The 27,901-nt window shown below is 42.3% G+C and overlaps 1 protein-coding gene across 8 annotated transcripts in view; it reads right to left on the bottom strand.

Annotated features, from left to right (window-relative positions):
* The window catches only part of MYO9B (myosin IXB), a 241,293-nt gene that overhangs the window by 46,674 nt on the left and 166,718 nt on the right, over positions 1 to 27,901 (bottom strand). For all 8 annotated transcript variants that reach the window (XM_077475522.1, XM_077475525.1, XM_077475527.1 and 5 more), the window contains 6 exons: positions 19,277 to 19,389; positions 19,006 to 19,157; positions 14,671 to 14,855; positions 13,797 to 13,895; positions 13,286 to 13,462; positions 10,229 to 10,270 (listed from right to left, as the gene is read on the bottom strand). In XM_077475522.1, the coding sequence (XP_077331648.1) occupies positions 10,229 to 10,270; positions 13,286 to 13,462; positions 13,797 to 13,895; positions 14,671 to 14,855; positions 19,006 to 19,157; positions 19,277 to 19,389 (768 nt within the window). The remainder of the gene's footprint in view (positions 1 to 10,228; positions 10,271 to 13,285; positions 13,463 to 13,796; positions 13,896 to 14,670; positions 14,856 to 19,005; positions 19,158 to 19,276; positions 19,390 to 27,901) is intronic.

Genomic DNA, 27,901 nt, shown 5'->3' with positions numbered 1-27,901 from the left:
CCTCCCCTGCCCATTGAAATGAATGGGCACTGCTGTCGAATCGCCTGCAAAGCGATTTGGCAGCAGCACTTTTTGGGCGCATTTAAATCTTTCTTCAGCTGCTAGCGGGCACTGTTGTGCCATATTTTCTCCACTTGATGATGACTGTCTTCACTGTTTTCCATGGTATATCTAATGCCTTGGAAATTCTTTTGTACCCTTCTCCTGACTGATACCTTTTAACAATGAGATCCCTCTGATGCTTTGGAAGCTCTCTGCGGATCATGGCTTTTGCTGTAGGATGAGACTAAGAAAATGCCAGAAAAGAACTACTAAAACAGCTGAACTTTATTTGAGGCAAGTTAAATGATGGTAGGTGTGTACTGACTCCTATTTAACATGAGTTTCAATGTGATTGCCTAATTCTGAACACAGCTACATCCTCAGTTATAAGAGTGTGTGAACACTTATGCAACCACATTATTTTAGTTTTTTAGTTTTAATTCCCCCTACAGGGAGCGTAAAAGATTTCAGTTTGTTTTTCAATTGAGTTGGACAGTTTATAGGTCACATTAAAGGTGGAAAAAGTTCTGAATTTATCTTTCTTTATATCACAGAAACCTGACATTTTAACAGGGGTGTGCAGACTTTTTATATCCACTGTATGCACATGTACATTTTTTTTTTTATAAATTTGCAAAGATTTCAAAAAACTTATTTCACAACATGTCATTATGGGGTATTGTTCATAGAATTTTGAAGAAAATAATGAATTAAATCCATTTTGGAATAAACCAAAATTTTGGCTGCAACATAACAAAATGTGGAAAAAGTGAAGTGCTGTGACTACTTTTGGAATGCACTGTATATGTAAGGGGGGGGGGGGGGGGGGGGCGTGTGTGTCCCAATTTTCAGTGTCCTGACTTTCTGAAGCAGATGCCCAAGACAAGATATAAATGGCTCAAAGATGTGGAGTTTTTCCCATTTTTTTTTTTAAAAGTGAATCCGGGCTCTTAACCACTTCAGCCCCGAACCATTTTGCTGGGCAAAGACCAGACCACTTTTTGCGATTCGGCACTGTGTGTCGCTTTACAATGACAATTACATGGTCATGCGACGTGGCTCCCAAACAAAATTTACGTCCTTTTTTTTCCCACAAATAGAGCTTTCTTTTGGTTCTATTTGATCACCCCTGCGGTTTTTATTTTTTGCGCTATAAAAAAAAAAAAGCATTATTTTTTACTTTGTTATAATAAATATCCCCCAAAAATATAAAAAAAAAAAAACTTTTCCCTCAGTTTAGGCCAATACGTAGTCTACATATTTCTGGTAAAAAAAAAAAAAAAAAAAAAAAAAATCACAATAAGCGATTATTCATTGGTTTGCGCCAAAGTTCTAGCATTTACAAAATAGGGGATAGTTTTATGGCATTTTTCAAAAAAATTTTTTTTTACTAGTAATGGTGGCGATCAGCTATTTTTATTGTGCCTGCGACATTATTGCGGACACATCGGACATTTTTGACACATTTTTGGGACCATTGTCATTTATACAGCAATCACTGCTATACAAATGCAGCGATTCCTGTGTAAATGACACCGGCAGTGAAGGAGTTAACCAGTGGGTGGTAGTGTAGGGGTTAAGTGTTCCTAGGGGGGTGTTACTAACTGTTAGGGGTTGGGCTTTCATTTAGTGAACACTGATCTCTGCTCCAATCACATGGAGCAGAGATCAGCGTCACTTGTTGCTAGGCAGAACGGGGAGATGCTGTTTACAATGGCATCTCTCCGTTCAGCCGCCCCGTGAGACGATCGCGGGTATGCCCGCGGCGACTGAGTCTGCAGGACCCGCGTCCGGACTCACGGGGTCCCGACCAGCATGCCACCGGCGGCGCACTCGCGATGGCAGGGCGGCATTAAAGATTGGACGTACCTGTATGCCAATATGCCTGCCCATGCCATTCTACCGACGTACATCGGTGTGCGCTGGTCGGGAACTGGTTAAACTACCCCCCCAGCATAGTGGGGCCACAGGCGGGGGAACAAGTCCCCCCTTTGCTTACTGGAGGATCTGCTGCTTTGGCCGGAGAAGAAAGAGGAAGCGATCGGCTCCTGAGACAGCGCTGTTTCCAGCATGAGGCGGTGAGTGCTCAATACAGCCCCCAGTGGTGACACATATGCATGACAACATTATTTTCTTAAAGGAGACATTCATAAGAAAATTCAACGATATTTCTTAGAAAACTCCACTTACCGCAGGGTTTTCTGTGGTAAACCAACAGACCCAATCTTCAAACTTCACGGTGGGCTCCGTAAACCTTCAGGAGCAGGGGAACCTAGAGGTAACCCACAATCCTGGACCTGCAACAGCCCTGCCAGTAAAACTTTATGGCCTTACTACCAAAAAGTACTGGATCCCAGGGTCCAGCCCTCTAAAAAGAGAAGTCGCAGGGAAAACCTTGTTTCTTTGGATAAGAGGCCTGGATATCATTCAATTTAGCCCAAAAAAAGGACACTGTTTCAAATCTTTCTTTATTATGTCTTTATAATTATAAAACATACAAAACATCCATCAACATACCCAACATCCATCAACTACTACATATTTCTCAAAAAAAAAAAAAATAAATAAAAATAAATTATATATATATATATAAATAAAAAATCAGCCCTCATCCCTCCCCCATCGCTCCTCACTTCCAAATATTCCTTAAGGATCCCTGAGGTGCAAAACTCCTCCCACTTTTTCCAATGCTTTGAAATCGGATTCTCCACATATCCTTCTTCTCTTATTTGCTTCTCCATATAGTGTGTTTCACTCATTTCACATTTCCACTCTATTAATGGAGCATTTTCCTTTTTCCATTTTCGCGCTATTACAACTTTTGCAGCTGTAGTCATACAGTGCAAAAACTCTATCTCTTTCTGTGTTAATGATTTAGGTGTGAGAGAGAATAGTACTATCATTATATCTATGTTTATCCTAGTACCTGTCACTCGCTGATATATTTCTGTTATCTTACCCCAAAAATCTCCTAACTTGTAACAGCTATACCATATGTGTTCTAAAGTACCCTTTTCTATTTTGCATCTCCAACAGGTTTCAGGGTTCCTTTTATTTATTCTATTCATTACTACTGGGCTTCTATACCATCTTATTGCAACTTTATAGTTTTTTTTCTTGGTCCTTGATTGCTACCGATAGTTTATGTATTCTTCCATATATCCCTTCCCATTCCTTCTCTGTCAACACATTCCCTATTTCCTCCTCCCATTTTTTCACTGCTGCTATTTTTTTTTAATATCACCATAGGGGAGTAATAGATTGTATATCTTAGAAAGTTTTTTATTCGCTTTATCCTTATTTAATACTATTTGCTCGAATACAGTTAATTGTCTATTAATACTTATCATTAATGGATCTATATATGCTTTCAACTGAGAGTATTGCAGCCATTTATTATTATATTCATGTCCCATTTCCTGAAACGTTGGCATTCTCCCATCTATCAGGATTTGTATTATTCGCTCATGCTCCTCCATATTCCATTTAAGAAATGTTTTGCTTTTTAGTGCTGGTCTAAATTCGGGGTTGGCAAATAATGGGGTCATAGGGCCACTCATTGAGGAGAGATTTCCTTTTTTTATTATATCATCCCAAATTTTTAATGTTGTTTTTACAAAAATGGGTAACTCCTTTTCTTCTGGTCTTAAATTAGATTTTATCCATGGTTGATGTTTTATTCTAGCCCCTATTATATCTTCTTCTAGCTTTACCCATTGTTTATTTTTTGCATTATGCTGCCAATCTATAATTCTCATTATTGATGCTGCTTGGAGGTATTTGGAGAAGTCAGGTTTTGCCAGTCCTCCATTTTTTTTTGTTCTTATTAATACTTCTCTTCCTATTCTAGGAACCTTATGCGACCATATAAAACTTTCTGCAGCTTCTCTTAAATCCTTCATAATCTTTCCTGATGGTATAATAGGGACCGTTTGAAAAATATATAGCATAATTGGTAGTATCACCATCTTTAGAATATTTTCCCTAACCAGGAATAAGTTATTTTATTATAATTTCCTAAAAGTTTTTTTACCTTATAAATTGCTTTATTATAGTTCATGTCCTGTAGAAGTTTTAAGTCACTTGGAATATATATTCCAAGATACTTAATCGCGTCTTGTTTCCATTTAAATGGCAAATCATTTAGTATTATCTTTTGCATTCCTTCTTCCAATGAGATGTTCATTACTTCAGATTTATCATAATTAACTTTAAAGTTGCTCAATTGCCCAAATCTTTCCAGTTCTTTTATTACATTTGGTATTGTAATTATAGGGTTAGTTATATATAATAAAAGATCATCTGCATATGCAGCCGTCTTATATTCTTTACCTTTAACCTCTATCCCTTTGATATCCGTATTTCCCCTTATAGCTTCCATAAGATGTTCCATTATCATAACGTACAGAAGTGGGGATAGGGGACACCCCTGTCTAGTCCCATTTGATATCTTTATATAATCTGACAACATCCCATTTGTCCTAACTTTTGCTCTTGAATTTTTATATAATGCAGTGATCCTATCTAGCATTTTAGGTCCCATTCCTATTTGCCTCAATACTTCCTCCAAGAATTGCCATCCCACCCTATCAAAAGCCTTCTCGGCATCTATAGCCAGAAGGCAGGCAGGGATGGCATTTCTCTGAGCGTATTCCATCAGTGTACATGTCTTGATAATGTTATCCCTGTTTCTCTACCCTTCATAAAACCCGTTTGGTCCAAATTTATATGATCTGATATAATTTCTGTTATTCGTCTCGCTATTATCTTAGAGTATATTCTTATATCTATGTTTGTCAAAGATATAGGTCTATAGTTTTTACAAATTGATTGATCCTTTTCAGGCTTTAATATTAATACGATATGGGCCTCCGTGCTCTGTACTGCAAATGGCTGTGTTTGAGAGATAGAGTTATATGTTTTCTTAAGAATAGGCGTGATAAAACTCTCAAATGTCTTATAGAATCTAGCGGTATTACCCATCCGGCCTGGACTCTTTCCCAGTGCAAGTTCTGCGATTGCATGCTCTATTTCTTCTATTGAGATTTCACGCTCCAGAGCCTCAATTTTTTCTATTGAGAACATGGGTACCGCTGTTTCCCGTATATAGTTTCGTATCGCCTCACCCTTATTCCCTTTCTCCTTATATCCCTGATTTTCTTTTATATTATATAACTTGGAGTAGTAAGTATAAAAAGTTTCCACTGGGTCATATGTCATTTCCCCATTTGGTTTTACAATTTTTTCTATGTAACTTAAGGGTTGCTGCTTTTTTAATGTTCGGGCCAACACTTTCCCTGATTTATTTCCGAAATTATACCACTGTGTTCTATTTTTGTCTCTTATCTGTAGGGACTCTTCATCAAGCATTGATTGCATTTCCATTTGTTTTTCCTTTAATCTTATTCTATCAAATGGTTTCATACTCCTCTTATGTAACTCCTCTAATTCTCTAATCTCTGTTTCCAATTGAGATTGTTTCAATATTTTTTCTTTTTTTCTTCTTGCTCCATGCTTGATGAATATTCCCCTCAATACACATTTTAATGTTTCCCATTGAATTGGGAATGATGTTTAATCTCCTTCATGAGTTATTAAAAATTCTTTTATAGTTTGTTGTATCTCTACCTCACATTTATTATCTTTGATTAGATTATCATTCAATCTCCATATCCCACTCCTTTTCTTTGTCGCAATTACTGCAAACTCTAGATATATTGGGGCGTGATCTGACCATAGAAATCCCCCTATCTCTGATATTGGCTTCATTATTAAACCTTCCCTATTTACAAAAAAATAATCTAATCTGTGGTATGAGTTGTGAATATTTGAATAGTATGTATAATTTTTCTCCATTTGATGTTGGGCCCTCCATATATGAGTTAGCTGGTATTTTCTCAAGACATTTTTAAATTCCTTTATTTTAATGTTATTCTTTTTTTTTTGCATATTAATATTTGTAGTGTCCCTTTTTATATCCATCAGGAAATTAAAGTCGCCTCCCACAATTACTATTCCCTCAGCTTTCTCCATTGCGTCTGATAGAGACTGGAATAAAAGCCCTATTTGCCCATAATTTGGAAGGTACAAATTTATTATTGTAAATATTTTTCCATACAGCTTAAGTTTTATTATTAATGACCTCCCATCCTTACCTTCATATTTTTGTATTATTTGGACTGGTATATCCCTATGAAACGCAATCGATACACCTTTTGATTTAGAGTAAGGAAATGTATCATGTATCCACACACTATAATTTCTATTTATTTTAGGTATGTGATCTGATCGAAAGTGTGTTTCTTGAAATAGCACTATATCAATTTTCTGTTTATTCATAAAATTCAATATTTGATTTCTTTTAGAGGGGGAGTTTAGACCTCTGACATTAAAGGAGCAAAACCTTACATTTCCCATAAAGAAAAAAAAATAAAATAAAAAAAATAATAATAAGAACACGCAAACACTTACTATACTAACACAAATATCACTTAATACCTTCCAATCTACTTCATTATCCTACCCAATCCATTACCACTCATTCGCCCTAAAATTTACACCCACATATACTCCAACCCACCCCTTTGACACCTCTTATGCCCTAATTATTGACTATACTAGTCTATCTTACCCTAGGTAAGGTCCCTATTGAGGGGGTATCTGAAACTGCTGATCTAACTTTACTGCCATTCGGCCGTTACATGCTATTTTTCCATTCCTATTCGAATTATTCTCCTTTTCTATATACATCTATTTGCCTTATCATTTATTTATACATCTTCCATCTTACCATCAAGCTCTGAGCTATTTTTTCCCCTTCCAACTATAATGAGGAGACCATAGGAAAATAAACCAGGGGAGAGAGAGGGATATGGTGGAGAGTAGTGAAGAGGGGGAGAGAAAAAAAAAAAAAAAAAAAGGGGGAGGGGGAAGGGGGTAATATTACACACCCATTACTAAGTGTTTAATTAAGGTTAGATATACCACTACATATCTAACATATCCAAACTATATATTAACCTCCCATATCAATAGTGTTTTATTAACCCTAAATTAACATAACCAACCCCAATGTGTATATTTAATAATCTTGTTAACAAATTCATTATTACTATTAAGGCCTGTGACATACCAAATATAATACATCCATACAATTTAGTGACTCTCTTGCCTTTTCGACTTACTTCCTTTTACCCATTACCATTATACCCCCCTACATCCCCTCCCTCCCAACACCTATCCTCACCACCCCTTCCACCCTTTACCCACCTATATCCAACCCCCCCCCCCCCCCCCCAATCCACTCCCCCTCCCCTCCACCTCAGCCCCCATTTCCCTCCTATCTCCTTCTAATAAAATCCTTAGGCCAGTCTAGTATTTTCACTTCTGGAAGCTGCAATTTCTTCTGAAAGTCCTCTAAATCAGCCATTTCTCTAAATATTACAGTCTGTCCTTCATGCTGAACCTGTAGCTGAAAGGGAAATTTCCATCTATATTGCTTATTTTTAATCCTTAACTGCTCCAATAATGGTTTCAGAGCCCTTCTTTTATCCAATGTTAATTTAGATAAGTCCTGAAAAAAAAGCAAATTTGATCCTTCATACTGTATATGATTATTTTTCCGTACTGCCGCCATGATCTTCTCCTTAGTTTGAGGATAGTGAAGTTTACATATCACATCTCTAGGCATATTGACATCCCCTTTCCTTGGTGCCATAGCCCGGTGCACTCTATCAATTAATATTTCTGCTTTTGATAAGTCCTGCAATATATTACTAAAGATCTTTTGAATTACTTCCAGGAGCATTTCTGAAGTCACGCTTTCCTTTAAGCCTCTTATTCTTATATTATTCCTTCTACTTCTGTTTTCTTGCTCATCCATAGTACTTACTGCTTGCTTTAAATCCTTTTCTTGCTCTTGCATTTTTTCCTTCACCTGCTTTAGCTCCTTCTCCAAACTTTCCATTCTTATATTCATACCTTCTATTTTACCATGCGTTTCCAACGCAATTGTTTTTATCTCTTGGATTTCTGTTTTATACGCTTTCTCCATCCTCTGAACATAGTGATCCATATCCACCCTTGTGGGTAAGGAGGTTATATAAGCTTTAATATCCCATTCTTCCTTCTCCTTCTCCTTTTTGTCATCTATTTCCATTTCCAGGATATCTATGGGGGAACTATTTCTAGGATGATCTACCATTTCTTCTCCTGATATACCAGATACTAAAGATGATTCCACAGAGTTTATTACCTCCTGAGATAACTGTGATGAATGTGTTATATGTGATGTTTGCATCGATATTTAAGGCTGTAATTGTTGGAAAAATTCCTTAATATGAGTGGTTTGTGAGGCTTGAGCCTCTGTATTGCTTTTACCTTTACTGTCCTTTTTATTCCCTCCAGAGCAAAGTGGTTTATTACCCTTTTTAGGTGCCATTATATATATATATATATATATATATATATATATATATATATATATATATATATATATATATATATATATATATATTTTCCCTTTTTTCTTTTCTTCTCCTCCTCCCCTTTACTCTATTCCCATTTATCACTGTTTATGCTCCAAATCAAAGCCTCTCATATAACCTCTCATATACTATTCAAAAGTATCTACTTAAGATGGCTGAGGGAAAAAAAAAACCACACACACACCATAGAAAAGATGCTATTAAGTTGCCAGTAATAGCAGATATAAAGGTTGCTTACAGATTATTGGTAGCGATTTTCAAGCTTCATGGGGATATGCAAAAAATGCCAGAAAAATGCAATTAAGTTGCCAGTAATCGCAGATATAAAAGTTGCTTACAGATTATTGGTAGCGATTTTCAAGCTGCATGGGGATATGCAAAAAATGCCAGAATCATGCAGTCTCTCAGCCCCCCCTGAGCCTTCAGTGATATCACTTTATGCAAAATTGCATCACAGTTTGTGCTCCACCTCGAAACCTCCCATATACTATTCAGCAGCGACCAGCGATAGCAGATGAAAAATAGAGTGCAGTTTAGTCCCCAATATTCACAAGTATATAGGCTGCTCACAAGCTGTTAGCTGTGCTTTTTAGGCTTCAAAGAGAAAAGCGCCCCCCCCCTGAGCTTCTCCTTTTACTTTTTTACTTTATTTACTTCTTTTTACTTTATTTCCTTACTAACCTTGAACAGTGTCCATAGAGTGGTGGTCAGCATCATATTTTGCTTGTTCAGCTTTACTTTCTCCTGTCACCTTTCACCATCCAGCTCCGTTCTTTTTCGTACCCCCCCCCGGAGGTTCACGAGCTCTCCCGAGGTTCCCCGAAATCTTTCCGGGATCTCCCGATCTCTGCCCGACTCCTCTGTGACACTTCCGAGGCTTCCGAAGGGAGGATCGCATCTGTCGGCTCCGTCTCTCAAGCCTTAGACACGGACCGGCGCTCGGATCCACTCCCTCCCCCAGCCTCTCTCAGCTTAAGCTCTGACGGCGCAGGGACCGGCACTCCACGGGGGTCCTCCAATCCACCGGACGTACGGCTCCAAAGAACGGCGTTCCACGGGCTCTCCACCTCCTCACAGTAATCACGCCAGGCACTCCATCCACTTAGCCACAGGTGAGGGGGTGAAAGGGATATCCCTTATGCAGCTCGGAAATTTGCTGTGTTAGCAATCCCTGAGTGAGTCCTTCAAGGGAGATTTCATATGCGGCTCAGAGTCTCCATAACGTAGCTTAACTTCTGTGCAGATATTAATATATAGGCTCCATAATCTCTTTATGCCACAGCACAGGCACCAGCAGCAGCAGCTTCCTACACCAGCGTGTCAGCATGCCGACCTCATGGAGCTCACCTAGTCAGCAGCTCCTCCCCCCCCCCCCCCCCCCATCAGGTGTCCAAAGGACACTTTGAATGGATCTGGTTGGCATGGCTAGCCCCAAGCAAGGATTGCTCCAGTGGAGCTCAGCACAGCACATCTTTACTCGTGACAAACACCTTAGACACTGGCAAAAAAACTGAGGTACCCTCAGTAGTGGGAGGGGGTTATATAGAACGTGCACTTCTTGTCTTAGGGCGTGCCAGTGTCCATCACCCAAAGGTGGCCTATAACCCACATAGTAACTACTATGGCTCTGTGTCCCCTGCTGTATGAAAATAAAGTGGTGAAATTGTTAGCTTGTATGAAAAAAACATAAGCAAACTCACATTTTGATCCTGTTTCCTCTTCTTCTTCTGAGATTTTCTTTGCTAAAAATACAACAAACATCATCTATTGATCGCAATTAATAAGATGGGATTTTACATAGCTTTATTGTGTAATGTTCCTAACCACTTGTTAATGTCAATGCAATCATGCTAACAATAAGGTATTTGTCTTCCTCCCAATTTCATATGTTTGTATATCATACTTGGGTGCACATACGCCAACTAAATATTATTAAAGTGCTGTGGAAATGAAAGGAAATGCTATTTACACATCTCTGCTGTTAAAGAGAAATACGTCAGACCATGTCTGTGCCACAAAATAGTCATATATACCAAATAGCAGTATGGTGATGAACACGTCCTTTATTTCACCCCATTTTACACACCAGTGGAACAATTGCTCAAATCAGTCGATACTCCCCCAGTAGCTAGAATCACCTCATCTCCCCCCACAGGTTCTGCAATTACAAATTATATATTTCCAGCGCTCAGTTACAACCCTCAATTTCCCCACAAATGCGTTGAGGAAGTGATGTCAGTATGGAACCAGAAGTGGTAATTCCGCATTCCTTGTTGTTACTAAGCATACTGCCTACCTTTCCTCTTCTTATGTAACCATATATTATAATAAAACATCTTTTAGAGGCATGTGAGGCGTCAGAGAACCAAGGGAAAATCGCCATAACATATTCCAGATGGTCCCATATAGGCTACGAGTCACCCCATTTGTTAAGAGCCCATTGCATGTGGGTGCACATTGGTGGTTGGACTGATAGGAACATTGTGTGCATACATGGTCTATTACGGATTCCACAATTTCACTTTGTTGATTGTGTTGGAAATATTACACTAAGATTGTTTCTTTTAACTGTTAAAATAGTTATTGGGAAGAGGAGGAATGACACCGGGTGGCTGTTAACATTTATTCACATGCTGTATATGACCCATTTAAGTATGAGGGTCTAATTATTTGGGGAGTTTATTTTTTTTCTAAATTTTTCATGTAGGATGAATGGAAGATTTTTTTTTATTTTCACTAGATTTGGACATTCAGTAACCAGTAAGGACGCAGGTTGTGTGGGGAATTTGAGCGTTGAGCGCTGAAAACATACAATATCCATAATTACACACCAAAAACACATGTACCGTATATACTCGAGTATAGGCCGACCCGAATATAAGCCGAGGCCCCCAATTTACCCCAAAAAAACTGTAAAACTTATTGACTCGTGTATAAGCCGAGGGTGAGACATGGCTGTCCATCCCTGTGTGTCCGTCCATCCCTGTGTGTCCGTCCATCCCTGTGTGTGTCCGTCCATCCATCCATCCCTGTGTGTGTGTGTGTCCATCCATCCATCCCTGTGTGTGTGTGTGTGTGTCCATCCATCCCTGTGTGTGTGTCCATCCATCCATCCCTGTGTGTGTGTCCGTGCAGCCTACCTGTGTCCCGAGCCTCTGTCCCGTGCCTCCTCTGTCCCGTGCCTCCTCCGTTCCCGTGCCTCCTCCGTCCCGCTCTTCATCGGCGCCTCGGCGGCCATTCTACCTTTCAAAAGCCGCGCCTCCGCCTGTGATAGGCGGAACACTCAATTTCCCAGCAGTCTGTGTTCCGCCTATCACGGACATCCTCTCACCCTCGTCTGTAGTACGAGGATGAGCGGATGTCCGTGATAGGCGGAACACTGACTGCTGGGAAATTGAGTGTTCCGCCTATCACAGGCGGAGGCGCAATTTTGAAAGGTAGAATGGCCGCCGTCTGTCTGCTCGATACGCTGATCGGGCAGGCAGACGGCGATGACTCGAGTATAAGCCGAGGGGGGCACTTTCAGCCTCAAAAAAGAGGCTGAAAATCTCGGCTTATACTCGAGTATATACGGTAACTAATGCTAGAATTGAAGAATAGACGTGTATATGAACCCTGTGACATTGTGAGAAAAAGAATGAAGGTAAGAAAAATGTATGGAAGTTGGGGCATTAAATGATCTAGTTATGAAAATTTAACACATGTATCTGCCATATTTACATATTCTCAATTGAGAAAACAAAAATGTAAAGAATGTTTGAAAAGAGGCAGAAAAGGTTTTGTGATGCCAGACTTTTGCTATTGGATTCATAATAAAAACCAAGAAACACACCATGCTGTACACTTTGTAGTACTTACATCCACAAGTAGCGGGCTGGTACCGCCCACATGGAACATACATTAAAGTGTTACTAAACACACAACAGTAAAATCAGTCTGTATATGCAGTAAAGCATGCTGGTTACACTCACTGTGGAACCTAAGGGGTTAATCCGGCGTATTGTGGAAAAAGGCTGTTTGATCCTGTCTTCTCTGATCCTCAGTTCCCCAAACCACCTCCTGATGCAAGCTGCACATGCAGTGTTTGGTGTTTATTTCTAGAGCATTTTTATTTTCTTGGGAGAGTGTATGTGATCAGCACAGGGCCAATCAGCACTGTCCAGAAGGTTAGGGGTCCTGCAGCCTCATAGTACAACCAGGGGAGAATGAAAACTCCTGCTACAAGCTTTAACCAGACACTGATAGAAGTCACAAGACTGCTATATACTGCTGATGAGAAAAGGTATTTAGCAGTTTATATTTAATTGATTGCATTTCCATGTTCTGTGTACTGTGGGAGGCCAAATGTAGTGAATGCAGGGTCCTGGGTTTAGTAACACTAAGTGAAAACTATGAGCGGATGTTACAGACAGGGAAAGGAAACCCTGTAAAGCCATGTACCACAAGGTACTCAAGCAGGTGAAGTATGATTTAACTTTATTGGATTTTTTTTTTTTTACAGTTTAAAAAAAAAACAAAAAAAAAAAAAACAAAAAAAAACAATCCACATAGCTAAACAGAAAAATATATATATATTGTATCCAGTTATTTCCCCCCGTTTTGCAGTTTATATTGCCATATTTATTAGTAAAAAAATGTACCTTAAACTATATTATTTCCTGATTTTCTAAATTTAGTTCTAATAATTTAGGCTTGCTAGTATGTGTGTGAAATAACAGGATGCCCATTAAAATAAAATAAAAATAAACAAAATTAACCTTGTGCGATTCTCCGTCATCTCTCTTTGTGTATCCACGTGTAAACTCATCCAGGAAAGATTGGAAGAGATTAAGGACAAGCTTCACATCCTTCTCATTCCTTTCTCTGTTTAGATTGTTCACAAGAAGCTGAAAATTTTCCATAAGATCTTTGTAACCAGCATGCATGTGTCCTTTCTGAAAAGAAACAAGTCACATATATAAAAATGTTTGATACAGGTACCCAGGAATCTATTATAACTGGTTCTCTAACACTTTGCTATTGATGTAGCATGCACTGTACTAATACTTTTATTAGATACTTTAAGGGGTATACTTATAAATCAGTGAATGAGACAGTCACCAAACATTTACAGGCGAGCCAATCATCAATAACTAATTTAAACACATGCACAAGGAATGAACACATGCAGTGAATATTTGGTCAATGTCACCTCACGTCAATGTCACTTTAATCTTCACTAAATTTCCAGTGTACAAATCCCAACCTTATGGGAGGTATGCAACTTACTGGAGAAGAGTACATGAACTTGAGGTTTTCTCTGAACATTTCCATTGCTTTGCAGAGTAGGCCTTCAATAGCTGTTTTATCCTGATGTAGGGTGTTGATCTGTAAAGAAAAAAAAAAAAAAAAAAATCAGAAGATACGTTTAATTATCAGATCATAAAAGCTCAATGTTTGTCTGATTCTTACATTCATAACTTCAGAAATACTTAGACCCCTTTCACACTGGAGGTGTTTTTCAAGCACTTTAAAGCACCTGTAAAGTGCATGAAAAAAGCCTCGGCTGCAATCCCAATGTGAAAGGCAGAATGTAAAAAAAAAAAAAAATAAGTCCTGCGAGCAGCTTCTTTGCAGCGCTGTAGGAGCGGTGAATACGCCAGCAGCTTAGTGCATTTTTGCTAAAAATATTTTAGAAAATGTAATACACAGCACATCACATGTTAAATGGTTATTTATTCATATCAGTTTACACATTAATATTATATTTACTTTGTCATCACTTAAAGCCAAACTTTGAGCACAAAAATAAAATAAAAAAAAAGGCTGATGTAAAATGCGTTGTGCATCTTACTTGGAACAAGATGTACCCTTATCCTTGAACAAATTATTACAGTGCTAAAAATGCCTTTTATTTGCAGTTTTCGATCAAGGAGACTGGTTACCATCAGAGCCTTACTCACCAGTAAACCAACTCCCCCCTGCATGGTTCTCAGTAGGCAGCACTTGGTCAGAAGTACTACTGGCTCCTCCTGCCCAAACATATCACCCTACACACACTTCATTTATTGGCAGAATCTGCAAATTGCTCAGCATAGAGGGCTGAAAGCTCAAACATTTATTAGAGCAAAGTTTGATCAATCGGTAACCATAAGTACATTACCTTAGCAAACAAGAAGTCATCAAGGTGTTTAAGTTCAGTAGAATTGGTGATCTCTCTGCACAAAGATGCCTTCCATGTTTCAGACACGGTGGCAGCTTTACCAATTTTAATTGATCGATTCCTGCGAACTTTAGTAGTCGGCTCTGTTGGAGATGGACGAGTAGTTTGGCCTGCGACAGCTGCACCTGCAATACAGGATTGCAATTTAAAGGAAACATTACAATTATTAGAGACAGGCAGAATTTTAAAAAATAAAATAAAGGATCAAACCCTACAGTGAATGCAACAAAGTTTTAATCAGTCACATTTTCTCAAGAGAGCCCCTAAAAATCCCACTATTCACCCAAACATGCTTGTTATACACAAATCTCTGCAGTCTACCCCACCTCTACTCAGTACAGGGACCACAGGGAAAGATTACGGGGCAGTTTGGGATATAATGTTTGTATTTGTATTTCAGTGCATGCATGACGGCAGATATGCATATATAATGCTTCCTCAAAATACATGTGTGTAAGAATTGATATGTTTGACTCTAAACTTCGATTTATTGTATGAATATGCATATAAATACAAGGCAGTACAAGTACATGCAAATGTACTCTTCTTCATCATGTAGGAGACCGTTAATGAATATAGCATCCTACAGCAAAAGCCATGGTCTGCAGTGGAACCGGATTGGCTATTGACTGATGGTATTTCTACACTAGGGACAGGAAGTGTTACATTGGCCATTTTCTTGTAGCCAATTTCTGAATTAATGACCACGGCCATTTGATTAGGCAATAAAGAGAATCCCAAAACATAAAAGCGCTTTTCCTATGTTGAATATAAACTGATCGGCCATTTTCCAGAAATTCTATAATATAATAGGTAATGTAGCCATTCTCAAAAGTAAATAAATTAATAAACTTCAAATAGAAAAAAAAATATGGTCAATTTCATATATTCTACTGAATGAGTCAGCCATTTTCTTGGAGGTCAACGAAGGACTAATCTACATCATACATAAAAATGTAATTAAAATAACGTGCAATAATAAAAAACCAACGTAGGATGTAGATTAGTCCGTTATTGACCTCCAAGAAAATGGCAGACGGATTCAGTAGAATATATTAAATTGACCATATCGTTTTTCCATTTGAAGTTTATTCATTTATTTACTTTTGAGAATGGCTACATTACCTACTATACTATATAACTTCTGGAAAATGGCCGATCAGTTTATATTCAACATAGGGAAATAGCTTTACTACTTCTCTATACTTAAGATTCTCTATTTATTTATATTACACTGCCTATTTACTTGGAAAATGGCCACGGTCATTAATTTAGAAACTGGCTACAAGAAAATGGCCGCTGTAACACTTCCTGTCCCTAGTGTATAAATACAATCAGTCAATAGCCAATCCGGTTTCCCTGATGAAGTCACATGTCGCAACATAACACTCTGGGCATGGCCAGAAGTGACGTGAGAAGACTTTCAAATGCCGTGATTTTACCTTATTGAACATTTTATGATAGTTTGATGTAAAAACCCATTTATCTTTAATAAATAGCTGTTTGGTTTTAGCATACTACACTATGGAGGGCATTTTTATTCATTGATTTCCATGCTAACCAGAGCCTATAACAATATGGTAGAAGTTTCAAGCCTGGCATCATGAGCATAATATTGGATATCGGTGATAATATATGAGCTTTGAGAAGCTGATGACACATCAGCTGTGGTGATATATTGTATCCTGTAGCTTGGAGCCTAAAGGCTGGATATTCCCATATCTTTGAGGCTGGACATACATTGTTTGTAGGTGAGAGTTCTAGGAGCACATAACAGTTGTGTGAAGACACTGAATGAATATTATTTTATGAAGATAGTTTAATTATCAAGAATATTGGTGCACATCATTTGAACTTTATCTTGGTGCATCACTTTTGCATACATTTTATTGTATGTAACTGTTAATTACTGCACGAGATCACAATCCATTTATGTATGTACTATTATGTGTGTTGCAAACACTATAGCTTTTGCAGCTTGTCACATTTTTCACATTGATCCAATAGGTAGTGCGAATGCCCTTCACTAGCACATGAAATCAATCCGATGCAATAGTCTGTGGCCAACGTTCACACTATTTGAGCACTTTTTTCAGTTAACATAGGAATTATTTTACATTTTCAATATACTGTAATCTAGTCCATAATTAGGCTAAAATATTGTACCCCATGATGGATTTTTAAATCGTGAAGCTTGTGTATTTTTATTGCGAGTGCTCACAGTATCCATTTTTACGTAACTTGTATTTTACCCGCATTTTAAAATACCCCCACCTCTCCCTTTGACGGTTCATTCTGGAACAGCATGGTATCTTGCACATTTTTTCCTCCTAGTTTTTTCTAACAATTTTAGTACTCTTCACAATGATCCAAACCTTAACACTCTACATCAGTTTTTATTGTATTTTCATTAAAATGTATGATGAGCCTACCTACACTGCTATAATCCTGTATGTTAATTATATGTAAGGCAGCCCCCTGTTACCGTCCAATCAGGCTTTAGAAAATAGGTGGAGCCCCACATCACATTGCCTTGCTTGACCAACACTACCATAGCCTTACTGACCAAGAGATTGGAGCTCCTGTGGACACTTCCTGTTCACAACTTTTGAGAGGGGGCTGCTAGAAAGCTACCATCCCTGCTAGCTGCTCTGCTTTACTTATGTACACCACTGGTGCTGATCTTCACTCGACTGCTAGCTAACCAGTTTGTCCTGGCAAAAGTGCTTCAGCATCAACTTTGATGGAAGTGCTTGTATACCATTATGCTGTGCTGTCAATTAAATATACTTTTACTACACCCTTGTTTCTGGCAGTGCTGGATCATCCCTGATCTCAAAGAGCTGCAGTACTGAGTGCATTGTTCTACTCCAAGATATCTGCATCTACAATGAACTTAGACTGACAGCTAAATGCTGTAAACACAGTATTGTGAGCTGCGGTTTCATTTCTTATGGAAAGTATATGTACAGTGCGTTGAAAAAGTATTCACACTCCTTGAAGTTTTCCACATTTTGGCATGTTACAACCTTAAACATAAATGTACTTTTTTGGGATTTTATGTGATAGACCAACACAAAGTGGTACTAAATTGTGAAGTGGAGGGAAAATGATAAATGGTGTTAATTTTTTTTACAAATATCTGAAAGCGTGGCATGCATTTGTATTCAGCCCCCTTTACAGTGACACCCCTAACTAAAATCTAGTGGAACCCAATTACCTTCAGAAGTTACCCAATTAGTAAATAGAGTCCACCTGTGTGTAATTTAATCTCAGTATAAATACAGCAGTTCTGTGAAGCCCTCAGAGGTTTGTTAGAGAATCTTGGTGAACAATCATCATGAAGGCCAAGGAACACACCAGACAGGTCAGGGATAAAGTTGTGGAAAAGTTTAAAGCAGTGTTAGGGCTACAATGGAGTGTTTTAGATCAAAACATATTCATGTGTTAGAATGGCCTTTTCAGGCGCCGGATGCCTGAATTACAGCGACAGGGTGTTTATTTTTAAGCACCTGATTAGAGCCATAGGCTCTAATAGGCGTCAAAAGGGTGACCTGCGAGCGCCATGCTGGGGGCGCTCACAGGTCACTCAGCTGTGTTAGAAAAGCGAATGTAAATTCGCTTTCCTAACACTAAACTGCCTCTTTGCCAATTAGGTGCTAGGATCTGTTAGCGGTCACCTGATTGGCTGAAATGACAGGCGCTCTGATTGGACACTAATCAGGCATCCAATTATAGCAGAGGACAGAAAGAGGGCGGGAGAAGACATCGAGGGGCTGTCCCACTGCCACAGACAGGGTAAGTACAGATGGTGGGCGGGGGGCACACTGGCAGCATTTGATATGGCACAGTGGCTGCATAAGAGGGGGCACACTGAGGCTGCATAAGAGGGGGCACACTGAAGCTGCATAAGAGGGGGCACACTGAAGCTGCAATTGACTGGGTTTTTTTCAGAATTTTTCAGTTTTACGCACCACCCCCCAAATTTTTGAGCACCAGCCGCCACTGAAATACACGCCACGCTTAAACATTTATCATTTTCCTTCCCTTCACAATTATGTGCCACTTTGTGTTGGTTTATCACATAAAATCCCAATAAAATACATTTACAATTTTGATTGCAACATGACAAAATGTGGGAACTTTCAATGGCTATGTATACTTATTGAAGGCACTGTATATATATATATATATGCTTTAAAAAAAAAGTTCAGTACTATTAGGAAAGTTTTGCGAACAAGGTAACACCGATACAGAGCAAGTAATGATACATACCATCTAGGGATCGTTTTGTTGCTAAAGGCTCCTTGGCAGAGTGAGGGAAAGATGGCTGTTCTGTGCCATCTGGGGTGAGTGGGCCATCTTTGCTGTTCTTTTTATCAGGCTTTTTGCCCAGAAGCCTGTACAGAGGGCTTTTGTAGCTATGCCTGTGGAAAACAAAATATTTATTTGACTTTTAATATAAAACACAGTCACTTATCTAATCAGATGTAGTAATATATGTCAACAGTCAGCAAAACTCTATGATCTCTTTGGCAACACTCACTTGTCTGTGGACTGTGCGCTGCTGTCTGGAGGAGCCTTGCTTTCAATGGATTTCTTTTTCTGAAGATTAGGCTTATTTTGTTCTTTATCATTGTCAGCTGACAGAGGCGGTAGCTGCACAAGAGATATTACAGTGTCAGAGCGATTATTGTAAAGATAAACTCCCTGTTTAAGGTAAACAGTTGTAAAGATAAATATGTATTCAGTCTCTGTGGAAGATCATTTATACAATTTCTTTTTTAATTATGTTCGTGACTAAAACATAACCGCTATACAATTAGTTTTTAATATTCTAGTAAAGAATTAAATATTGTAAATTTATTTTAATTCAGCAGGGGGAGCTCTGAGCTTCTTTTTCACAAGTTTATCGATCTATCCCTAAACCCCCGTAGACATGGACAGAATGTCAGGAGACATTTGCCAGTAGAAAATATACTGGCAGACATTCTGCCCACGTGTATGTCAGCCTTTCGGCTGGCTTCTGTCGGAAGTGCATGCTGGAAAACCAGCAGCCAACCGACTCGCGATCTGCCATTGGTGTTCGGACTTCATTCTGTACTATAGGGGAGCAGTGTCACAAACTGCATGTGGTGTGGTGGATGAGTCAGTCAAGCAGAATCCTCCTTTACATCCTATTTTATTGAGGACTTCATGAACGATTTGGATTTTCATTTTATTTATTTTTGAAATTTCTGTATTGTAGTAGCTATCGCGGTAGATGTGTTAGGCCAGGGCTTGACAAATTTGCTTAGAATCTAGGAGCCAGCTGAAAAAATTAGGAGCCAGTTATTTAAATCCTCTGCCCAGCGCCCAGAACTGCATGTCTGGGGCATCGGACAATAAGAATTGCTCATGCCTGATGCCCAGAGAAAGACCAGATTTAAAAAAAAAAAAAAAAAAAGTCAACTTTTGTTTTGTTATAAGATTTTGCAAATACGTTTTTTTTTCTCCTTCACTGATGTGCTTTGATAGGCTGCACTAATGGGCACTGATGGGGTGGCATTGAGGTTGGAACTGATGGGCACTGGCAGGTGCCATTGATGAGCACCAATAGGCAGCACTGAGGTGCCACTAATGGGAACTGGCAGGTGGCACTGATGGGCAGCATTGGCAGGTGGCACTAACTGGCATTAGCAGGCGGCACTGTCAGGTGGCACTGGATTGCACTGGCAGGTTGCACTGCTTGGCACTGGCAGGTGGCACTAACTGGCAGGTGGCAATGGGTGGCACTGGCAGGTGGCATTGGCAGGTGGCACTGGATTGCACTGGCAGGTGGCACTGGCAGGTGGCAATGGGTGGCACAGATTGGCAAGTGGCACTGGATTGCACTGGCAGGTTGCACTGCTTGGCACTAGCAGGTGGCACTAACTGGCAGGTGGCACTAACTGGCAGGTGGCACTAACTGGCAGGTGGTATTGGCAGGTGGCACTGGATTGCACTGGCAGGTGGCACTGGCAGGTGGCAATGGGTGGCACAGATTGGCAAGTGGCACTGGATTGCACTGGCAGGTGGCACTAACTGGCAAGTGGCAGGTGGCACTAAGTGGCAAGTGGCAGGTGGCACTGGATTTGCAATGGCAGGTGGCACTGCTTGGTACTGGTAGGTGGCACTGGCAGATGGCATTAGCATGTGGCACTAACTGGCATTGGCAGGTGGCACTGGATTACACTGGCAGGTGGCACTGGCAGGTAGCACTGCTTGGCATTGGCAGGTGGCACCAACTGGCAGATGGCATTGGCAGGTGGCACTGGATTGCACTGGCAGATGGCACTAGCAGATGGCATTGGCAGATGGCACTAACTGGCACTGACAGGTGGCACTGGCAGGTGGCACTGACAGGTGGTATTGGCAGGTGGCACTGACAGATGGCATTGGCAGGTGGCACTAACTGGCATTGGCAGGTGGCACTGGCAGGTGGCATTGGATGGCACGTGGTTCTGGAAAATGGCATTGGCAGGTGGCACAAACTGGCATTGGCAGGTGGCACTGGATTGCACTGGCAGGTGGCAATGGTTGGCACGTGGTTCTGGCAAATGGCATTGGCAGGTGGCACAAACTGGCATTGGCAGGTGGCACTGGATTGCACTGGCAGGTGGCAATGGTTGGCACTGATTGGCAAGTGGGACTGGATTTCACTGGTTGGCACTGGCAGGTGGCACTAACTGGTACTGGCAGATGGCATTGGCAGGTGGCACTAACTGGCATTGGCAGGTGGCATTGTATTGCACTGGCAGGTGGCACTGTCATTGGCAGGTGGCACTGGCATGTGGCACTAACTGGCATTGGCAGGCGGCACTGTCAGGTGGCACTGGATTGCACTGGCAGGTTGCACTGCTTGGCACTGGCAGGTGGCACTAACTGGCAGGTGGCAATGGGTGGCATTGGCAGGTGGCACTGGATTGCACTGGCAGGTGGCACTGGCAGGTGGCAATGGGTGGCACAGATTGGCAAGTGGCACTGGATTGCACTGGCAGGTTGCACTGCTTGGCACTAGCAGGTGGCACTAACTGGCAGGTGGCACTAACTGGCAGGTGGTATTGGCAGGTGGCACTGGATTGCACTGGCAGGTGGCACTGGCAGGTGGCAATGGGTGGCACAGATTGGCAAGTGGCACTGGATTGCACTGGCAGGTGGCACTAACTGGCAAGTGGCAGGTGGCACTAACTGGCAAGTGGCAGGTGGCACTGGATTTGCAATGGCAGGTGGCACTGCTTGGCACTGGTAGGTGGCACTGGCAGATGGCATTAGCATGTGGCACTAACTGGCATTGGCAGGTGGCACTGGATTACACTGGCAGGTGGCACTGGCAGGTAGCACTGCTTGGCATTGGCAGGTGGCACCAACTGGCAGATGGCATTGGCAGGTGGCACTGGATTGCACTGGCAGATGGCACTAGCAGATGGCATTGGCAGATGGCACTAACTGGCACTGACAGGTGGCACTGGCAGGTGGCATTGGCAGGTGGCACTGACAGATGGCATTGGCAGGTGGCACTGACAGATGGCATTGGCAGGTGGCACTAACTGGCATTGGCAGGTGGCACTGGATTGCACTGGCAGGTGGCATTGGATGGCACGTGGTTCTGGAAAATGGCATTGGCAGGTGGCACAAACTGGCATTGGCAGGTGGCACTGGATTGCACTGGCAGGTGGCAATGGTTGGCACGTGGTTCTGGCAAATGGCATTGGCAGGTGGCACAAACTGGCATTGGCAGGTGGCACTGGATTGCACTGGCAGGTGGCAATGGTTGGCACTGATTGGCAAGTGGGACTGGATTTCACTGGTTGGCACTGGCAGGTGGCACTAACTGGCACTGGCAGATGGCATTGGCAGGTGGCACTAACTGGCATTGGCAGGTGGCATTGTATTGCACTGGCAGGTGGCACTGTCATTGGCAGGTGGCACTGGCATGTGGCACTAACTGCTATTGGCAGGTGGCACTGGCAGGTTTCACAGCCGATAGTGCAACTGTGAAAAACTGAATGCTCCCTGCAGTGCTGCACTGTGTGAAACTGTATGGAGAGAGAGAGGAGCTGACACATTCAGCGTGATGTCAGAGGTGGGCGGGACCCGGCAGCTAGCCAGCCAATGATTGGGCTGCTTAAGAAAGGGGAGGGGCCACACACACGTATCGGCCCGCCCAGATCGCATCCCATTGGCTGGTGTTGGAAAGCAGGGTCCCGCCCACCCCGACATTCAGCCTCAATTTTGACAGCTACACACTGCGGCGCTGCTCTGCCAACAGTGTGTGGAGAAGGGAGGAGGATGTCAGAGGCTGCTGAGCCACTCTTCCTGCTCCATCCCGACTACTAGACAGTGCTCGGTGTCTGGAGGCACCAGACACAGAGCAACAGAGGCACCTGTCATTGACAAAAACCCAGGCGCCAGGGCACTATTTCTAGTCGCAACGGCGACCTGGCGCCTGGGATTTGTCGAGCCCTGTGTTAGGCGCATTACCCTACGCAATCCTCTCAAAGTTGGAGACTGTGTTCAAATTGGCTCACTCATTTATATCCTCTGGTTTTGTAAAAACTTCCTAAGCCCTTGGCCAATAGTATGTAGCCTTTTAAGTAAAAATATAGATCTCCAGAACTGGCAGTGTTGGTATATAGAGAAATACTCCAACGCAGACAGGCTATAAATGATGTATTGCAACCAAAGTGGTTACCTTAGGCAGATGGCGAATAACTGAAACTATATTTTTTTAAACTTTTAAAGTTATGGCTGAACTCAGCACGTACTATTCTTATGGCAAGACTAGCTTTTAAAAACATGTAATCTAGCAAATTTTCTGTTTCAATATGTTTATTGGAAAGTTGAATAAACAGGAATAAACAAGAGTCTACAATCTGCTCCTTGTGTGCCCTCGCAGGGGCTACAAAACATGAATATGAAACCAAAGGGCCAGCCATCACATTATACTTGTAATAAACAGAAGAAAAGGAGGGAATATGAGTAGGGGATGGTATCGAGGCTGGTTCCAGAACCAGGCAACTCGTTCCCTCGTCGTTTCCGGAGGGCAGGCCCTTCTTCCACTACCCCCTCCTACGGGGGGCAGCAGAATTCGTTAGCAATGGGAGAGATTACAAAGAAGAGTGAAGAGAGATAGGGAACAAAAGAAGAAAAGATAGGAGAGAAAAGAGGGGGGAAGGAAGGAGGGGGAAAGTTCGGGCGTGGGTGCCTCGCCAAGGGGAGTTAGACCAAGCCTAGGCATGCTGCTTGGAGTGCGGGGAACTCATAGGAGATCCACGGCTCCCAGATTTTAAGAAATTTAGCATGAGAATCGTGAACAATACTAGACATACGTTCCTGAAGTAACATTGCAGTCATGTGGGTTTTAACACCTTGAAAGTCTACCCGTTGGGACTTCCAGGCTTGGGCAATGGTCCGCTTGGCCGCTATAAATAGGTAAGTAGCCAACTTCTGTGGAGGGCCCCGCAAACCAGATATCGGGCAATGTAGGAGAGCTAGCTTAGCGTCCCTTCGGATGGTTAGGTGGAAAAGTGTCTGCAGCAAACCAAAAATCCTAGACCAGAACCCCACCAGCCTTGGGCAAGCCCACCATGTATGCATAACATCACCTCGCTGTCCACAATTGCGGAAGCATCTGTCCGTACTCCCAGGGAAAGCCCGAGCTGTGCGGGCAGGTACCCAATACCATCGGAGCATTACTTTATATGCAGCCTCCAGGGTATTCGTGTTAAACGAGCATTTGGTGATTGTTTTCCAGGCCCTGCTCCAGTCCTCTGGGTTTACTGGGGTCTGAAGGTCCTTTTCCCATTGAGTCATATAAGAGGGGTGCTGATGGGGGACGGCTATTCAGAGAGGCATAAATGGCCGAAATAAGGCCTGGGGACCCTGGGGCATATTGGCATGAATGTTCAAAAAAAGTTTTTTGGAAGGGGTAGGTGGACCTGCGGCGCAACGCTGCAATCCAGTGCTTTAAATGGATAAAGTGATAATGCTCATTAGCCGGCGCCCCCTGTGTTTCCCGGATACTCTCCCAGGAGGGGAATAAGCGTGAGGAAAGAAAATTTTGGACTTGTGGGTAGCCATGTGAGGACCACCAGGAAAATGCCTGGGGCTCCTCCAGACCCGGGGGGAAAAGAGGGTTATGGGTGATGGGAAGTAGGGGTAGAAAGGGGGACATCAGATTGCTGGAAAAGCGAACTGAGTCCCACACCTGCAGACTATGTAGGAGCATGGGGCTTAGGGAGGGAGGGCGCAGATTTCTGGGGAGCCAGAGGAGTGCCTGAAGTGCACAAGGGTCACAGCCAGGCACCTCCAGAAGCACCCACAGAGGAACATCCATGGTTGCATGGAGCATAGTCAACGGAGCGATCTGGGCCGCTGTGTAGTATTTAGAGATATTGGGGACCCCCAAGCCTCCCCGGAGCCTATGGGTATAAAGGGTTGCTCTAGGTACCCTGGGGCGTTTGCGCGCCCATATAAATTGGAGTATCCTATTCTGCAGGAGTCGAAGAAAAAAAGTGGGTACCCGGACAGGCAAAGTACGAAAATAATAAAGGACTTTAGGGAGGATGGTCATCTTCGCCGCCGAGATCCTGCCTACCCATGAGAGTGTGGGGAAATGCCAGGCTTGCATAAGGGTGGACACGGTTCGCAACAGGGGATAATAATTGGCCGAAAAAAGGGAAGAATAAGACGGCATCAATTTGACACCTAAATAATCAATTGAGTGGGATACCCAGCGGTATGGAAAATGGTCCTGGAGGCGCTGCACCAGTTCCAGAGGGAGGTTAACATTCATCGCTGTGGTCTTGGAGAGGTTAATTTGAAGACCTGAGAAGGCCGAAAATCGGTCTAATACTAGTTGCAGGTTGGGCAGGGAGATAAGCGGGTTGGACAGGGTCAATAGGGCGTCATCCGCAAAGAGGTTCACTTTGTATTGAGTGCCCGCGTAAGGGATTCCCGAGATATCACCATTGGCCCTGATCGCCGCTGCCAGCGGCTCCAATGCCAGGATAAATAGTGCCGGGGACAGGGGGCATCCCTGTATAGTCCCCCGAAGTATCGGGAAAGGTTCAGAAAGGAAGCCCGCATATTTCACCGACGGTGCGGAATAGAGGGCCTGGATCCATTGTAGGAAATGTGGTCCAAATCCCCATTTGGTTAGAACAAAGTAAAGGTAGTCACAGGAAAGCGAATCAAACGCTTTATAGATATCTAGGGATAGCAAAAGTCCTGGTATTTTACGCTGACGAAGTATATGAAGGAGATCGACCACCTTGCGGACACTGTCCCCCGCCTGGCGACCGGGCACAAAGCCCACCTGATCCCTGTGAATGAGGGCCTGAAGATATCTGTTGACTCGCGTGCTCAGAACCTTTCCCAGAACCTTCAGGTCAACATTCAACAGGGAGATGGGATGAAAGGACTGTGGGTCTGTGGCTTCCTCGGATGACTTAGGGATCATAGAGATATGGGCTTTCAGCGAGTCCGGCGAGGGTCTCGCACCTTCCCGCCAGGCGTTGAAATAAGATGTTAAATGGGGCGTGAGCAGGGATGCAAATGTCCTATAGTATAGACCGGTAAAGCCGTCCGGACCCGGGGCCTTGGACGGCTTAAGGGATTTTAGGGCTTGGGCGACCTCCATTTCAGTTATGGGAGCATTCAAATTATCCTGTGCCGCTGAGGACAATAAAGGAAGACTAATTGATTGGAAGAATCTCTCGGCCCTGTCTCGGTCTAAGGCATCCGGTCCACTATAGAGGGAGGAGAGGAAGGAGGCAAAGCCAGCAGCTACCTTGGATGGATTGGACGTGAATCCCCCACCTGTCACCTGTAATCGAACCAGCCTGCCCGGACCCCCCACTGAATTAGGTTTCCTAGCCAACATGGGACCAGGTTTGTTCGAGCAACTGTAAAATTAATATTTGGACCAGCGCAGAGCTTTCTCCGCCTGAGCGGAGGCGAGCATGTCCAACTCAGTGGCCAAGTTGTCTCGTGTCCGCCTATGGGCTACCGTAGGACGCGCCTTCCACGTCGTATCTGCCGCTTCTAACAAGGAGGTCAACCCCCGTATCCCCTGCTCCCTGGCCCGCTTTGTACAAGAAGCGATCTGGATTAGGTGTCCCCTGACCGTCGCCTTGTGGGCTTCCCACAAGGCAACTGGAGAATCAACTGAGCCTACATTTTCTGTGAAATAGGTTTGGATATGTGTTTCTATCTGAGAGGATGTAGCTTGCGTACTCAGGAGGGATTCATTAAGCCGCCAGAGATAGGCAGGGCGGGAGAATCCTACCAAGGAGATTCCGAGGATCAGGGGATCATGATCCGACCAGGGCGAGGTAGCAATAATGATCTTATGTACCAACGGCAGGGAGCTAAGTTGCAGAAACACGTGATCTATTCTACTGTAATCTAGCAAATTTTCTAAAAGTGAAGGTTACCAAATCCAAAATGCTTGGTAAATATTTGACCCATTTAACAATTTTAGAAACGCTGAAGGAAGAGGGAAGGTGGGTCTGGCAGGGGAGGGGTAGGGTCCTGATGGTATAATGGTTTGAAATGTTGGCCGCTGATCCAATATTTTAATTTTGTCTGTTTATCTAGCATTTTCAAAGCTAGCAATGGTAGCCCATATATTTCCCTTGTTTTAGGTGCACATTAAAGAGATTTATAGATTAACATACGGAGTGCACAGTTTTTAATAAGCTGGCTGACTTGTAGACATACATTGTGAGAATGGTCAGTAATGCTCAATGACATGGGAAAAATCTTTTGTCTATGGATTTACTGTTTGCTAATGCGATATATTAATGCCTTTACTGAAAAGCTATTTCAGATGTGTATACCTAATAACTTTTAAATCAACTTTTATCAAACCTGGAGCAGCCAGAATCTGTAGCAGTTGTGCATAGCAACCAATCAGCTTCTATCTTCAGCATGTTCAGTTTGAAAACAGAAGATGGCACTAATTGGTTGCCATGCACAACTGCTCCAGATTCCAGTTGTTCCAGTTTTGATAAATTCACCCTGTGAACGTTCCATACGTACAGAGCTCAATAATTGGATTTTTTCAACAGCTTACCTATAAAATCCTTTTCTTGGAGTACATCACGGGACATAGACAGAGAAGCCATTACTATCTGGGTTATACACC

The sequence above is a fragment of the Lithobates pipiens genome, unplaced genomic scaffold, assembly GCF_037356315.1.
Source record: "Lithobates pipiens isolate NorthernLeopardFrog02 unplaced genomic scaffold, aLitPip1_a1.2 Scaffold_13, whole genome shotgun sequence".
In the NCBI taxonomy this organism is placed as follows: domain Eukaryota; kingdom Metazoa; phylum Chordata; class Amphibia; order Anura; family Ranidae; genus Lithobates; species Lithobates pipiens.
The sequence above is the reverse complement of the archived record's forward strand: the minus strand, read 5'-3'. Positions and strand labels throughout refer to the sequence as shown.